Source organism: Carcharhinus amblyrhynchos, unplaced genomic scaffold (assembly GCF_965287045.1).
Source record: "Carcharhinus amblyrhynchos unplaced genomic scaffold, sCarAmb.v2.hapA chromosome_314, whole genome shotgun sequence".
Taxonomy (NCBI): domain Eukaryota; kingdom Metazoa; phylum Chordata; class Chondrichthyes; order Carcharhiniformes; family Carcharhinidae; genus Carcharhinus; species Carcharhinus amblyrhynchos.
In genome coordinates this window covers 66,669-83,986 of record NW_027650054.1, presented here as the reverse complement: position 1 = coordinate 83,986, position 17,318 = coordinate 66,669, and the positions used below count along the sequence as shown (strand labels likewise).

Sequence of the window (17,318 nt, the reverse complement as noted above, 5' to 3'; positions counted from 1 at the left end):
ACAGGGAGCAGCTATTTCCCCTTAATTGAAGCGGCAGATACGAGGGGACACAAATTAAAAGTGAGGGGCAGCAGGTTTAGAGGGGATTTGAGAGAAAAAGCTTTTCATGCAGAGGATGGTGATATCTGGAATGTGCTGAGGCAGGATGAGCACTTGGCATGTCATCACGTTCAAGGCTTTGGGCCAAGTGCTGGCAAGTGGGATTAGGTGGGCAGGCCAGGGCCTTCCATGTGTCCATGCAGGCTGGATGGGCCAAAGGGTCTCTTTTGCACTGTGGTATTCTGTGATTCTGAACTTGCATTGATATGGCACCTTCCATGGTCCCTTGGGTTGTCCCAATGTGGTGATGGGTTACTTCACAAATGGTGGTATAATGCTTGATCTGCCAATGCTGTTGGTCAAAGGATAAATATTGTAACCCACCCCTCCTCCCCTCCGTCCTGATCAGTTTGGTATGTTCATTACAACTCTCACCAACGTTTACAGACACAACCAGAAAGAATACTTTCTATGCTATATCACAGCTTGGTATGGCTCCTGCTCTGCCCAAGACTGCAAGAAACTACCAAGAGTCATAAATGTAGCCCAATTCATCACGCAAGCCAGCCTCCCATCCACTTCTCGCTGCCTTGGAAAACCAGCCATCAAGGACCCCACGCAACCTGCACACGCTCTCTTCCACCTTCTTCCATCAGGAAAAGTTTACAGAAGTCTGAGGTCACGTACCAGCTGAGTCAAGAACAGCTTCTTCCCTACTGCTGTCAGACTTTTGAATGGATCTACCTTGCACTATATTGATCTTTCGCTACACCCTAGCTATGACTGTAACACTACATTCTGCACCCTCTCCTTTCCTTCTCTATGAATGGTATGCCTTGTCTGTATAGTGTGCAAGAAACAATACTTTTCACTGTATCCCAATTCATGTGACAATAATAAATCAAATCAAATCCTCCTCCCCTATGTTCGCTATGAACTGTATACTTTGTCTGTATAGCCCGTGTTATACAGCTTTAATTTGAACACTTTCCAAGCATTCCAGTTTAATGAGATAAATAAGAACAGTCATTCAATTATTTCTCTATTTAACACTTCTAGTACCAACTAAAACATCAACAGTTGCAACTCATTAACTCCTGACTGAACTTTAACTGAACATTAACTTCCTACTGAACTTTAACTCTTAAACTGCACTTTAATTTTAACGAAACGTCAACTTTAACTATTTAACTGAAAATAGATACTACTGAGTTCAGAAAAACCTTGACCAAGAAATATCCTTGATGTAGAATCTACCTTCTCCTCTCTGAAGCATCCCTTAGTGTACAGGTCTTCATCTTGTAATGGTTGGTCTCTTCGAGTTATCGCTGCCAAACAAAGACTCACATGTCTCTTCATCCACAATTCTCCACTCGCTTCTGGAAGATTCTGTGTCATCCAGCCAATTGTGTAACCAGAAATAGATCACATAGCTTGAACACCCAAATAAATTACTTGCGAATGATGCCATTACCCTTAGTTCAAACTACATACACCAAACATAAATCAGACACACAATATCTGGATCAATGTGGCTCCTTTATCTGGTCAACACAAGAAGTTTCAGATCACAACTCTCAGACCAGAGCCTCTTTACGACCTACATCTGTTTGAATCTATAAATTGACCAACAATCCCAGCATGCTTAGCTCCCAGTCAGAATAGCCATTTTAAAGTAACTACTGGCAACAATTGTTGTTACAGCCGCGCTTTTACAGTCCACACTCGCAAAAAAACAATATTTTTCATTGTATACTAATACATGTGACATTAATAAATCAAATCAATAAAGAGAATTCCTCAGCTCTTAGAAAATGTATAGGGATATCTCCTCAATGCCCAACGCTTATCCCCCCCAACCCCACGTCCACCCCTCTAATCCTTCAGGAGAGATGGTGTGTCACGGGAGAGTCAGTGAATTAGTAACCCAGAGGCCTGGGCTGGTGCTGTGGACAGGGGGAAACATGGGTTTAAATCCCACCAATGGCAGCCTGTGGAATGTTAACCTGTGACGGTACACCATGATAAGTGGCCCAATCGAGGAAGAGGAAAGGAAGGACCTATATCCTCGAGTTGAGAGGTCAAAACTGAAGTCAATCTTTTTGGCTAACCGAATAGAGTAAATCAAATTAACTCAGGAACAAATTAAAAGGGACAGCTTCCAACAGGAGGGTGTTGTACCTGTAAAACCTCAGATACTTTTGACCAGTTTAATTACTCCAAGGCTTTACCCAGTGCTCTTATTTGCAAGATGGACAAAGGACAAACACAAGTAAAGATTCAGTAAGTTTATTAATAATAACACTATTAACCCTTAAACTACCCAAATAAAACAAAAGGATACCCCAGATTCAAGTATACTACCCACAAAGATGGTTTGGTTAAACTGCAGGCTCAATTCTCTGAATCCCTCTGGTCCGTTGTCACAAAAGTGAGCCTCGATAGCTGTTTCTTCCTTCTTTCTCTGGTCAGTCTTCCAGATGATCAAGATCGCCTCCCTCATCGGGTCTTCACTGCTGGCGTGTCTGAGATGTGTACCTTTATCTCCCTGCCTTTTCAGAAACCTCTCTGGTTTCCAGCCAGTGAGGTCCCAGGAGAGGGTCCCAATACCCAGTGGGTTTCTTGATGTCTGCCTGACAGGACAATAAGAAGTCTCACAACACCAGGTTAAAGTCTAACAAGGTTATTTGGTAGCACAAGCTTTCAGAGTGTTGCTCCTTCTTCAGGTGAGTGAGTTGTGTTCACAAACGGGGCATATATAAACACCTGTTGGACTTTAACCTAGTGTTGCGAGACTTCTTACTGTGAAGCAGCACAGCTAGCCACTGTGCTGCCTCAAACTATGACAGCCTAGTTCTGGACTCCCCCACCATCAGGAACATTCTTTCTGAATCTACCCTGTCTAACCCTGTAAGATTTTTATAAGTGCCTGAGATTTCCTCCTCACAATTCTTCTAAACTCCAATAAATATAAGCCTAACTGACATGGAGGCTACACTAGGTAAAGGTGGTGGATTTCAAAGAGCAAAGAACAAAATCAGCCCGGGAAACAGGACCTTCGGCCCAACGAGCCCGCGCCGCCATCTCAACACCACCAGTCCACCTCTCTACTCACGACCCTTGTCTAATGTTTTATGGCCATCCAGATTGAGGGAAACTGATTTAGGGACAATTTATTCCTGCCAATCAGCCTAATAGCACATCTTTGGGGTGTGGGAGGAAACCGGAGCACCCGGAGAAAACCCACGCAAGCACGGGAAGATTGCGCAAACTCCCCACAGACACCGGCCCAAATCCATGTGTCTGCACAGCAAACAGCGATAGTCACTGAGCTGTCGTCTTGCCCAGTATCTTGTCCAGTTTAGGCACACACTAACGACATGAAGCACTAGGCCAATCTTGAACAACCAAGAGCAACCCCAGTACGACCCATCGCCTGTATGCCCCTCGTTGGACACGAGGTGGACCGACTTAAAACCTGTGAATGAAAGAGAAAAAAAACATTATTATCATACTATACCCATTTACATTACCAGGGATGCCCCAATGCTAATGACCCTTATTTAAAAGGTTCTCCTATATCCACCCATCTCCAACTCAGTCATATGCCTGTCTAAGTTAGTCTTAAACGACTCTAGCGTGTTTGCCTCCACCACCTTACTTGGCAGAGCATTCCATACCCCCACTACCCTCTGTGTGAAAAACCTCCCTCTAATAGCTGTGTTGTACCGCTCCCCCCCCCACCTTAAGTCCATGGCCCCTTGTCCTACGTGTCTCTATCATAGGAAATAGCTTACCTCTGTTTATCTATACCCTTCATAACCTTATATACCTCTATTAGATCCCCCCTCAGTCGGCGTCTTTCAAGGGAAAAGAGCCCCAATTTCTTCAATCTTTCCTCATACCCCAGTCCTTCCATACCAGGCAACATCCTGGTAAACCTCCTCTGCACTGTCTCCAGAGTCTCCATGTCCTTCCAGTAGTAAGGCGACCAGAACTGTACACAGTACTCCAAATGTGGCCGAACCAATGTTCTGTACAACTGCAACATTAGACTCCAGCTCTTATATTCTATACCCCTTCCTATAAAGGCTAACATACCATAGGCTTTCTTCACCACACTCTCCACTTGCACTGCCACCTTCAAAGACTTGTGCACTTGCACCCCCAGGTCTCGCTGCGACTCTATACTCCTTACGGGCTTACCCTTTATCATATAACTTCCCCCTACATTATTCCGGCCAAAATACATCACCTCACATTTATCCGGATTAAACTCCATTTGCCACGTACCTGCCCAATCAACCAGCCTATCAATATTCTGCTGTATTGCCAGACACTGCTCCTCACTGCCCGCCAATCCAGCCATCTTGGTGTCATCAGCAAATTTGCTGATCACACCGCCTACTCCCTCTTCCAAATCATTTATATACACTACAAAGAGAAGAGGTCCCAGTACCGAGCCCTGCGGCACACCACTAGTGACAGACCTCCAGCTAGAAAAAGACCCCTCCACAACTACTCTCTGACTCCTCTTTGCAAGCCAGTTCTCTACCCATCTAGATACCTGACCACATATCCCATGAGCTTTAATCTTCTGTACCAACCTACCATGAGAGACTTTGTCAAACGCCTTACTGAAATCCATATAGACGACATCAACGGCTCATCCTTCGTCAACCGTTTTTGTCACCTCCTCAAAGAATTCTACCAGATTCGTAAGGCAAGGCTTCCCCTTGACAAAGCCATGCTGCGTATCCTTAATCAGATCGCAACGCTCCAAGTGCGCATGCATCCTATCCCTAAGAATCCTCTCCATCAACTTACCTCCCACTGACGTTAAGCTCACTGGCCTATAGTTACCTGGGCTATCCCTCCTACCCTTTTTAAACAACGGTACCACGTTTGCTATCCTCCAGTCCTCTGGGACCTCACCTTTCCCTGAAGGGGACATTAGTGAACCAGGTGGGTTTCTTTTAGAGTGATAGAGATATACAGCAAGGAACAAAAGAAAAAGAACAAAGAACAACCCAGCACGGGAAACAGGCCCTTCAGCCCATCTCATCCATCCCAACCAGGTTTCCTAAACTGAACTAGTCCCATTTGCCTGTGTTTGATTCATACCTCTCTAAACCTTTCCCATCCATGTTTTGATTTGATTTGATTTGACTTATTATTGTCAGATGTATTGGGATACGGTGAAAAGTATTGTCCAGTGAAAAGCATACTGTTCATAGAGTACATAGGGGAGAAGGAAAGGAAAGGGTGCAAAATGTAGTGTTACATTAATAGCTAGGTTGTAAAGAAAGATCTGCTTAATACAAGGTAGGCCCATTCAAAAGTCTGATGGGAACAGGGAAACGGCTGTTCTTGAGTTGGTTGGTACTTGACCTCAGACTTTTGTATCTTTTTCCTGATGGAAGAAGGTGGAAGAGAACATGTGCAGGGTGGGTGGGGTCCTTGATTATGCTGGCTGCTTTTCCGAGGCAATAGGAAGTATAGACAGAGCCAATGGAAGGGTGGCTGGTTTGCACGATGGATTGGACTACATTCACAGCCCTCTGTAGTTTCTTGCGGTCTTGGTCAGAGCAGGAGCATACTAAGCTGTGATATATCCAGAAAGGAGGCTTTCTATGGTGCATTTGTAAAAGTTGGTGAGAGTCGTAGCATGCGTGCCAAATTTCCTGAATCTCTGGAGAAAGTGGAGGCGTTGGTGGGCTTTCTTAGCTATTGCATTGGCATGGGGGGGGATCAGGAGAGGTTGTTGGTAATCTGGATATTAAAAACTTGAAGTTCTCATAGAAACATAGAAAATAGAAGTAGGAGTGGGCCATTTGGCCCTTCGAGCCTGCTCTGCCCTTCATTATGATTGTGGCTGATCATCAAATTTGATATTCTGATCCCTCCTTCCCTGCTATATCCCTTGATCCCTTTAGCCCCAAGAGCTATATCTCATTTCCTCTTGAAATCAGACATGGTTTGGCCTCTTCGACTTTCTGTAGTAGTGAATTCCACACATTCACCACACTCTGGGTGAAGAAATCTCTCCTCACTTCAGCTGTAAAAGGTTTACCCCTTATCCTCAAACTATGATCATGTATCTGTCCAAATGTCTTTTAACAACAATCACTGATAGTTGTCATGGTCATCATTACTGGGATTAGTGCCATATATTCCAGATTTTATTTAAAGGGAACATTTGTGCACTAGATGGGTTTTTAAATGACAATTGGCAATAGTTGTTATGATCATCATTACTAGGATTAGTGCCGCACATTCCAGATTTTCATTCGTCAAATTTAAATTCCGCTCGTTGATGGGATTTGAATGCACATCCCATCCCCCAAGAGCATTACCCTGAGAACATAAGAACATAAGAAATAGGAGCAGGAGTAGGCCATCTAGCCCTTCGAGCCTGCCCCGCCGCCATTCAATAAGATCATGGCTGATCTGAAGTGGATCAGTTCCACTTTCCCCCTTTCTCCCCATAACCCTTAATTCCCTTGTCTGTCAAAAACCTATCTACCCGTGACTTAAATATATTTAGCGAGGCAGCCTCCACCACTTCAACAGGCAGAGAATTCCAGAGACTCACCAGCCTTTGAGTGAAGAAGTTCCTTCTCAACTCTGATCTAAACTGCACCCCCTCTTATCTTGAGGCTGTGCCCTCTAGTCCTGCTATCCTTTCTAAGCGGGAAGAATCTCTCTACCTCTACCCTATCCAACCCTTTCATTATGTTATACGTCTCTATAAGATCCCCCCTCATCCTCCTAAACTCCAACGAGTACAGACCCAGTCTATTTAGTCTCTCTTCATAGTCCAACCCCCTCATCTCTGCTATCAGCCTAGTGAACCTCCTCTGCATTCCCTCCAAGGCCAAAATATCCTTGCGCAAGTGCGGTGACCAAAACGGCACACAGTACTCCAGCTGCGGCCTCACCAGTGCCCTATACAGTCACAGCAAGACCTCCCTGCTTTTATATTCAATCCCCCTTGGTATAAAGGCCAGCATACCATTCGCCTTCTTGATCACCTGCTGCACCTGCAGGCTGGGTTTTTGTGACTCATGCACAAGGACCCCCAGGTCCCTCTGCACCGTAGCATGCTGCAGCTTTTTGCCTTTTAAATAGTAATCCCTCCTACTATTATTTCTGCCAAAGTGGATAACCTCACACTTGCTAACATTATACTCCACTATACTGAGCCTTCTAGATTGCTAGTCCAGTGACACTGCCACGACTGACTGCTACCCTTTCGGGTTTCTCAGTAATTGCCAATTGTGTTTTGACTTAGAAAAAGCAGAGAGGAATTGTATCGAACTTTGGTGAAGCCACAGCTGGAGTACTGTGTGCAGTTCTGGTTGCCACGTTATAGGAAGGATGTGAACACACTGGAGGGGGTGCAGAGGAGATTCACCAGGAGGCTGCCTGGGATGGAACATTTAAATTATGAAGAGAGGTTGGATAGGGTTGGGTTGTTTTCGTTGGAGCAGAGAAGACTGAGAGGCGACCTGATTGAGATGCGGAAGATTATGAGAGACATGGAGAGGATGGATAGGGACCAACCGTTCCCCATTGTTGAAGGGTCAGTCAAGAGGAGGGACACAAGTTAAAAGTGAAGTGTGGGAGGTTTGGGGGGACTTAAGGAAAAACGCTTTTACCTAGAGGGTGTTGATGGTCTGGAATGTGATGCCTGGAAGGGTGGTGGAGACGGGATGCCTCGTGTTCTTTAAAAAGTACCTGGGTGAGTACTTGGCCCACGCCATATCGTTCAACGCTATGGGCCAAGTGCTGGCAAGTGGGATTAGGTGGGCAGGTCAGGGCCTTTTAGACATCAGTGTAGACTCGATGGGCCAAAAGAGCCTCCTTCTGCACTGTAGTATTGTGTGATTCTATGACTTCTCTTGTGATTGTTTTGGGTCTGAATGAATGATTCCTCCTCCGCCTTACCTGTTGTGTTTTTGTGTTCTAGGGCCTGACCACGGAACCGCCTTCCAGGCACAGAGACTGCAACTGAAGAGCAAGAGGGGCCCCGCTGTCTCTCAGCAGCAGCAGCTCAAGGGGTCAGGGCCAGGCTCGGTGGCTGGCACAGCACCCGGGCCGCCAGTCAGAAGGGCACAGTCCAGGACCCTCTGCTGCGGGGTCAGTGCCGAAGAGGAGGAGGCAAGGAAGGGGGCTGGCGCCAAGGCTGAGAGTGACGACGAACCGGAGCTGCCTGCCTCAGCTGCCATCTTGGCCTCGACGCCTGTCCCCCCTCACCAGCCCCCCTCCGCCCTCACCGCTGGTGGCAAGGGCGAGGCGCAGAAGGAAGAGGGGGCGAGACCACGCGAACAGGTGCCCGGGCAGCCTAGCAGGCAGCAGGCCAGCCTCATCCTGCGCAGGCTGAGGCAGGAAAGGCTGCCCAAGCTGGGGGCCCAGAGAGCTGAGGAGAAGGAGCAGGAGGAGGAGGAGGAGGAGGAGGAGGGCAGTGAGCAACCCCCTGTGCCGCCCCTCCTGCTGTCGGGCGCTGTGGATGGGCTGCCCGCTACCAACATGGCTGCCGCCAAAATGGCCACCGACCGCCTGCCCTTCCACCTGAGGGTTCGCCGGTCGGCGGCAGCCCAGGAGAAAGGCAGTGGCACCTCGTTCTCCAGGACTGCAGCGGAGGCACCGAGCAAGGAAGAGGGAGAAAAGGGGGCAGAGGAGGAGGAGGGAAGGCAGGCGAATGCCCCGCGAGCCCTCCGGCCCTCCCAGGCCGAGCCCGCCGCCATCGCCAGTTGTGGCACTCAAACCCTACGAGGCCGCTGCCCCCCCCAGACCCCTCAGTGCCCACCCCCCCAGCCCCCGGTGGCGGCAGCCCCGTTGCTCCTGCCCCGGCTGGAGTCCGGCCGGCTAGTCAGCTTCTTGGTCACCACCACCACAGCCGCTGCCGTGGCCAGTCCTGGCATGATGGCAGTGGCCACCCCCTCGCAGCAGGCCACTGCTACCGGCCTGACCCGCCTCCAGCCCATCTCGGCCGCCCATCTCGGAGCTGCCGCGGCCGGCGGTGGCCCCTCCTCCTGGGGCCAGGGGCGTGAACCCCTGCCACTCTCCATGGCCATCCTGGCCCTGTCTGAGCTGAGGGCCCCGGAAAGCCGGCAGCTGAACCGGGCGGCTGCAGCAGCCGGCGAGGCCAGGAAGGAGGAGCGGGTCAACGAGAAGCCACGTCCTGATCCAGAGACACTCAAGAAGCTGCAGGAGAGGTGAGGAGATGTTCAGGGGGGTGGTGGGGTAAGGGAGAGAGAAAGGTATGGCTGCAGAAGGATATATTGAGGCTGATGAAGAATTTGCTATATAGGTTCCCCAAAGAAGTTACTCCTTCTTTAAAAGGGAGTCCCTGATGGAGATACTCCTTCTTTAAAAGGGGTCCCTGACGGAGAGGCTCTCTCTTTAAAAGGGGTCCCTGATGGAGAGACTCTCTCTTTAAAAGGGGTCCCTGATGGAGAGACTCTCTCTTTAAAAGGGGTCCCTGATGGAGAGACTCTCTCTTTAAAAGGGGTCCCTGACGGAGAGTCTCACTCTTTAAAAGGGGTCCCTGACGGAGAGTCTCACTCTTTAAAAGGGGTCCCTGACGGAGAGTCTCACTCTTTAAAAGGGGTCCCTGACGGAGAGACTCCCTCTTTAAAAGGGGTCCCTGACGGAGAGACTCTCTCTTTAAAAGGGGGTCCCTGACGGAGAGACTCCCTCTTTAAAAGGGGGTCCCTGACGGAGAGACTCTCTCTTTAAAAGGGGTCTCTGATGGAGAGACTCCCTCTTTAAAAGGGGTCCCTGACGGAGAGACTCCCTCTTTAAAAGGGGTCCCTGATGGAGAGACTCCCTCTTTAAAAGGGGTCCCTGACGGAGAGACTCCCTCTTTAAAAGGGGTCTTTGACGGAGAGACTCTCTCTTTAAAAGGGGGTCCCTGACGGAGAGACTCTCTCTTTAAAAGGGGGTCCCTGACGGAGAGACTCTCTCTTTAAAAGGGGTCTCTGACGGAGAATCTCTCTCTTTAAAAGGGGTCTCTGATGGAGAGACTCCCTCTTTAAAAGGGGTCTCTGATGGAGAGACTCCCTCTTTAAAAGGGGTCTCTGATGGAGAGATTCCCTCTTTAAAAGGGGTCTCTGACGGAGAGTCTCCCTCTTTAAAAGGGGTCCCTGACGGAGAGACTCCCTCTTTAAAAGGGGTCCCTGACGGAGAGACTCCCTCTTTAAAAGGGGTCCCTGACGGAGAGTCTCCCTCTTTAAAAGGGGTCCCTGACGGAGAGATTCCCTCTTTAAAAGGGGTCCCTGACGGAGAGACTCTCTCTTTAAAAGGGGTCCCTGACTGAGAGTCTCCCTCTTTAAAAGGGGTCCCTGACAGAGAGACTCCCTCTTTAAAAGGGGTCCCTGACGGAGAGTCTCCCTCTTTAAAAGGGGTCCCTGACGGAGAGACTCCCTGTTTAAAAGGGGTCCCTGACGGAGAGACTCTCTCTTTAAAAGGGGTCCCTGACGGAGAGACTCCCTCTTTAAAAGGGGTCCCTGACGGAGAGACTCCCTCTTTAAAAGGGGTCCCTGACGGAGAGACTCCCTCTTTAAAAGGGGTCCCTGACGGAGAGTCTCCCTCTTTAAAAGGGGTCCCTGACGGAGAGACTCCCTCTTTAAAAGGGGTCCCTGACGGAGAGACTCCCTCTTTAAAAGGGGTCCCTGACGGAGAGACTCCCTCTTTAAAAGGGGTCCCTGACGGAGAGTCTCCCTCTTTAAAAGGGGTCCCTGACGGAGAGACTCCCTCTTTAAAAGGGGTCCCTGACGGAGAGTCTCACTCTTTAAAAGAGGTCCCTGACGGAGAGACTCCCTCTTTAAAAGGGGTCCCTGACGGAGAGATTCCCTCTTTAAAAGGGGTCCCTGACGGAGAGACTCCCTCTTTAAAAGGGGTCTCTGACGGAGAGACTCCCTCTTTAAAAGGGGTCCCTGACGGAGAGACTCCCTCTTTAAAAGGGGTCTCTGACGGAGAGACTCCCTCTTTAAAAGGGGTCTCTGACGGAGAGACTCCCTCTTTAAAAGGGGTCTCTGACGGAGAGTCTCCCTCTTTAAAAGGGGTCCCTGACGGAGAGACTCCCTCTTTAAAAGGGGTCCCTGACGGAGAGACTCCCTCTTTAAAAGGGGTCTCTGACGGAGAGACTCCCTCTTTAAAAGGGAGTCCCTGACGGAGAGTCTCCCTCTTTAAAAGGGGTCCCTGACGGAGAGACTCCCTCTTTAAAAGGTGTTCTTATTGTCTGCAAACTTACTAACCATGTCTCCTAAATTCTCAATCACATCATTAATTAAGAAATGACATTTCCCAGCCTTTGCTGATGATGCGATCTGGTGTGCTTTGCATTCAGCCTGCTACACGAGGACTCAGAGGAAGAGGAAGGGGACCTGTGCAGGATCTGCCTGATCCCCGGTGGCACTCCACTGAACCCACTCCTGGAACCCTGCAAATGTGTCGGGAGTCTACAGTTTGTGCATCATGACTGCCTGAAGAAATGGCTGCAGGCGAAGATCATTTCTGGTAGGACATTGTTACTGCCTGGGGTTGGAGGGGTTGGGGTTGGAGGGGATGAGGAATGGGCTTGTAAATCCCGGTCCATGGGGCCACCTTGTACCCTTAGTATCAAATTTCTGCACCCCACCCAGTCCAACCGATGCTCACCTTTCATCTGGAGACACATTCTTTCGTCACAAACGGATCTCCCAAAAGACCTTAAGATATAGGAGCAGAAGTAGAGTCATAAAGTCATAGAGGTTTATAGCATAACAGGCCCTTTGGCCCAACGTGTCCATGCCGCCCCTTTTTTTTAACCCCTAGGCTAGTCCCAATTGCCTGTGTTTGGCCCATATCCCTCTATACCCATATAACTGTCTAATCGCTTTTTAAAAGATAAAATTGTACCTGCCTCTACTACTACCTCTGGCAGCTTATTCCAGACACTCACCACCCTCTGTGTGAAAAAATTGCCCCTCTGGACAGTTTTGTGCCTCTCCCCTCTCAACTTAATCTTATGTCCTCTAGTTTTAGACTCCCCTACTTTTGGGAAAAGACGTTGACTACTAGCTGCTTTATGCCCCTTACAGACATCTATAATATCACCCCTAAGCTTCCTACGATCCAGAGAAAATATCTCAGTTCAGCCTGCCTCTCTTTATAACTCAATCCATCAAGTCCTGGTAGCATCCTGATAAATCTTTTCTGAACTCTTTCTATTTTAATAACATCCTTTCTACAGTAGGATGACCAGAACTGTACGCAGTATTCCAAGTGTGGCCTTTACCAATGTCTTGTAGAACTTCAACAAGGCATTACAAGTCCTGTTTTCAATGTTCTGACCAATGAAACCAAGCATGCTGAATGCCTTCTTCACTACTCTGTCCACCTGTGACTCCATTTTTAAGGAGCTGTGAACATGTACCCCTAGATCTCTTTGTTCTGTAACTCTCCCCACTGCCCTACCATTATCTAAGTAAGACCTGCCCTGGTTCGATCTACCAAAATGCGTTACCTCGCATTTGTCTAAATTAAACTCTTACATTCATCCACGTTATATTGCATTTGCCAAGTATTTGCCCACTCAGTCAGCCTGTCCAAGTCACCCTACAGCCTCTTGGCATCCTCCTCACAGCACACGCTGCCACCCAGCTTTGTGTCGTCTGTAAATTTGGAGATATTGCATTCAATTCCTGCATCCAAATCATTAATGTGAAGAGCTGGGGTCCCAACACTGAACCCTGTGGTACCCCACTAGTCTGCCACTCTGAAAAGGACATGTTTATTCCCACTCTCTGTTTCCTGTCTCCCAGCCAGTTCTCTATGCACATCAATACATTACTCCCAATACCCCATAAGCTTTAATTTTGCTCACTAATCTCTTGTATGGGACCTCGTCTAAAAGCCTTTTGAAAGCCCAGATACGCAACATCCACTGGTTCAACCTTGTTCACTCTGCTGGTCACATCCTCAAAAACATTCCAGAAGATTTGTCAAACACGATTTCCCTTAGTAAATCTGTGCTGACTTGGACTGATCCTGTCACCATTTTCCAAATGCTCAAGAAATGGCTGAAGAAATACCTCCTCATCTTGGTTCTAAAGGGTCGTCCCTTTATTCCAAGGCTGTGCCCTCGGATCCAACTAATGGATACATCTTCCCCACGTCCACGCTATCCAGGCTTTTCAAGTATTCTGAAAGATTCAATGAAATCCCACCACCCCCCATCCTTTTAAACTCCATCAAGTACAGACCCAGAGTCCTCAAACCCTACTCGCACATCAAGGGTGGAAATCTCCCCCCAAAAAATTTAAGTGTCGAATTTACATGATAATTGGAGTGATTTGTGCTGTTTTTTTCAGTGGGAGCTCAGAGAAGGATCTTCCACACTCCATGCATTGCAGAGGTCACTAGCGTGTGTATCGTCATTAATCAGTGAGAGGCTGAAATCAACGCGCTAAGCAGGGCCACTACGCGTGCACCGATCTGTCAGCACTGAGATCGGTGCATGCGCAGCAGCCCTGCACTGCCGCCTTCCTTGATTGCTGGCCGGCTTGATCACCGCATCAGAAATTGAAATTGAAAATTGGCATTGAAATTAACATTTATATGGTACGTGCGGCTCCCCTGCCGATTTCTGGCACAGATGCGACGCCGCCGGAAATCCGGCACGGGGAGATGCTATCGATGAACACGCGCAAGAATCCCATGCACTGGCCGTTGTGAGATTCACCCAGCCTGATGCACTAAAAAATTAGAGCAATGGAATGGGAGAATTAGCCCTCAAGTTTTTCATTCCCAGGATCATTCTCATGAACCTTCTCTAATCATCTCCAGGGCCAGCAGATCCTTCCTAATACACAAGGCCCAAATGGCGCCCACATCTCTGTCCATGGCTATTCTGAACCTCACTATCTCCTCTTATCCTAACTCTGCCTCCACACCACACCCTCCCCTCCATCACCCATCAACACAATCTCTTAAAGCGCCCCAGAAACTTTTGGTTCATTCCAAGATCTCTTTCTTCCTATGAACAGCTCCAGAAAGCTCCAAGTCTGTAGCTTCTGATATCTATTTTACACAGTAGTTGCTTTGATATTTATCATTTGTGTTCTAACTTCATTCACCAACTTTTGGAATATCTCCACGATCACAAAGAGTCTGCACCCACGTTTACCTTTCAGGCTTCCAGGACTTTCTGTGGTGGCTGTTTACTTTGCTCGGACTCAGTGCCCAGGCTTAACCAATCAAGCACAAAGAGCATTGATCAATCACCAGACGGGCATAATCAAATATAGAGCAGTTTTTCAGCACCACTCACAATGCTTGAGATGCTGAAGCAGCCCAATCCATAAGCAGCAAGATGGAGACAACAGTTCATCCTTGGGCCGATACATAGTAAATAACATTTGTGCCACACCAAAGCCAGGCAATGACCACCACTAACCAGAGAAAATCCAGCCATCTTCCCTTGGCATTGCCATTGCTGAATCCCCCATTGAACCAGAAATTGAGCTGGACCAGCCATATAAATACTGTGGCTACCGGAGCAGGCCCAAGGCTAGGAATCTCCATTTAACCAGTACTCCATCCACAAACACTCGCTCCCTCCGCCACCCACGCACAGTGACAGCAGTGTGTGTGTACCGTGTACAAGATGTACTGCAGTGACTCGCCGAGGCTCCTTCGACATCACATTCCAATCCGCCACCTCTACCATCTGGAACAACAAGGGGCAGCAGATACATAGGGAACACCACCACCTGCAAGTTCCCCCTCCGAACCCCCCTCACCATCCCGACTGGGAAATATATCGGCTGTTCTTTTGCTGTGGCTGGGGTCCAAATCCCGGAACTCCCTCCCTCACGGCACGGTGAGTGTTACCGATAGCACACACGGGGACTGCAGCAGATTCTAGAAGGGCGGTTCACCTATCACCTTCTCAAAGGGCAATTAGGGACGGGTGATAAACACCGGCCCTGGCCATCAATGCCCACATCTTGTGAATGAAAAAAGACTGAGGCCTTGCCTGCCCTCTCAGGTGGACACTGAAGACCCCCATGGCCTTTCTCAGTGATGGAGGGGAGAGGAGAGGCGGCATGAAAGTATGGGGAGAGGCATGGGAATAGGGTGGAGTCCCCTTAACGTCTTGGGCTGATATGTATTGCTCAACCAAAGCACCTTATGACATTGTGTCACACTGTGGGAGGGGAAAGGTAAGGGAAGAGTGAGGGAGAGAGGAGGAAGAAGTAGCCACTCTTCCCTGGAACCCCTCCCCCTCCTCCTTCCCCCCTTCCCCTCCTCCTTCCCCCCTTCCCCTCCCCTCCCCTCCCCCCATTCCCCCTCCCCTCCCCCCAGTTCTGTCACATTGCCTCTCCTGTGATTGGGTGCTTTTCAGTGAGTCTCAATCCTTTGGCCTACCCAATTAAACTAAATCAAATTCACTGAGGGGCAAATTAAAAGTGCAGTCCCTAAAAAGAACGGAACCGCCTGAAACAAAAGACAAACTTAAAATGTCAAATTAAAACGTAGTTAAAGGGGTCAATAATACATCTCAGTCCCTGTGGTGCACCGAAGGCCTCAGCAGTGCCATCGGACTCCGCAAGCTCCTCTTCAGGAATACACAGCCACGAATGTAGGTGTGGTCGAGGGGCAGATGGTCAGGTCGGACAACCCTCTTGGTCGCCCATTGCCTGGATCTGTTGATGGCAAGTTTGGCCAGGAGCAGGTTCACGAAGAGGTCCTCCTCCTTCCCCACCTCCCTCAGCACTGGGTGTCCATAGATCAGGAGTGTAGGACTGAATGCCAATGAAAGGTTTTTAAAGTGACTGAAAAGGCAGTCCAGCCAATAACACTCAACATTGACATGGTCCCTGGACTTGGCAAGATTGCAAAGAGGGCAGGTCTCTTGGGAGCCTGTGAACTGGTGCAACCTAAGGTTGTATGGCACCACTGCATGTGTCACCCTCCATCCCAGGCCCCTATGATAGTCAGGGAGTGTGTGTGTGTGTGTGTGTGTGTGTGTGTGTGTGTGTGTGTGTGTGTGTGTGTGTGTGTGTGTGTGTGTGTGTGTGTGTGTGTGTGTGAGAGAGAGAGTGTGAGTGTGGGTGTGTGTGTGTGTGTGTGTGTGAGAGAGAGTGTGAGTGTGGGTGTGTGTGAGAGAGTGTGGGTGAGTGTGTGTGAGAGAGAGAGTGTGTGATGTGCGTGTGTGTGTGTGTGTGTGTGTGAGAGGGAGAGAGAGAGAGAGAGTGTGTGGGTGTGTGTGTGTGAGAGAGAGAGTGTGGGTGTGTGTGAGAGAGAGTGTGTGTGAGAGAGAGAGAGTGTGTGATGTGCATGTGTGTGTGTGTGTGTGAGAGAGAGACAATGTAGCTCCCAGAGCTGGTGTGATGGGGTGACTTTTTATTCTTCATGTGTGTTTTATATTGTGGTGTAGATTCAGGTAGCAGGAATTGTATTGGTGTGGGGGCATTAGCTGGTGGAGCAAGTCCATTTATTTGGATGGTTTATGGGTTTGGTGTGAGAATTGATCTTTTGTTGAGAGTGCAAAAATTACTTCATCGACAATTTATTTGTTTATTTATTAATTAATTAGTGTTCCCAGTAGGTTTACATTAGCAATGTAACAAAGTTATTGTGGAAGGGTACATTGAGGAAGAATTAAGCATGGCCATAACCTGTAACCAGGTTTCTCCCATTGTTCCTGATGGTCAAATACTTAAATATTTGCATTTTCCCCAGAGCTGCCTGTGGATTCTCCCCAGTCACCATGTGGTCAGAGTACCATCCATGCAGAGTTACACATTTACATTTTTGTTTTTAGGGATTTATATTTCTCCGTGTGGATTAGTTTGCATGTTCTAATAGGTCCCCACACGTGTCCAATTATCCCTTTTAATTAAGGTGAAACTATAGCAATCCCCAGTGCCTGAGGGTCTTTTGTGTGTGTTTTATTTTAGAAGTTTAGAAGTAGTTTAGAAATCCTACAGTGCAGAAAGAGGCCCTTTGGCCCATTGAGTCTGCACCAACCACAATCCCACCCAGGCCCTACCCCCATATCCCTACATATTTACCCACTAATCCCTCTAACCTACGCATTTCAGGACACTAAGGGCAATTTTTAGCATGGCCAATCAACCTAACCTGCACGTTTTTGGACTTGAAAAATCTCACTCACTCTGAAGCTCTGGAAGGTTGAGTCCGGGTCTGGCTGGGGTTCATTTAGCCTCCGTTCGTTCCACGACCAGGGCTGGCTGTTCTTGCTATCCCTGTCCAGTAGAACC

General features: G+C 48.5%; 1 protein-coding gene across 1 annotated transcript in view; it reads left to right on the top strand.

The window, feature by feature from the left end:
• Positions 1 to 17,318, top strand: part of LOC145339071 (uncharacterized) — a 58,025-nt gene that overhangs the window by 15,008 nt on the left and 25,699 nt on the right. The window contains exons 4-5 of the mRNA XM_080183493.1: positions 8,012 to 9,260; positions 11,396 to 11,565. Of these exons, the coding sequence (XP_080039619.1) occupies positions 8,012 to 9,260; positions 11,396 to 11,565 (1,419 nt within the window). The remainder of the gene's footprint in view (positions 1 to 8,011; positions 9,261 to 11,395; positions 11,566 to 17,318) is intronic.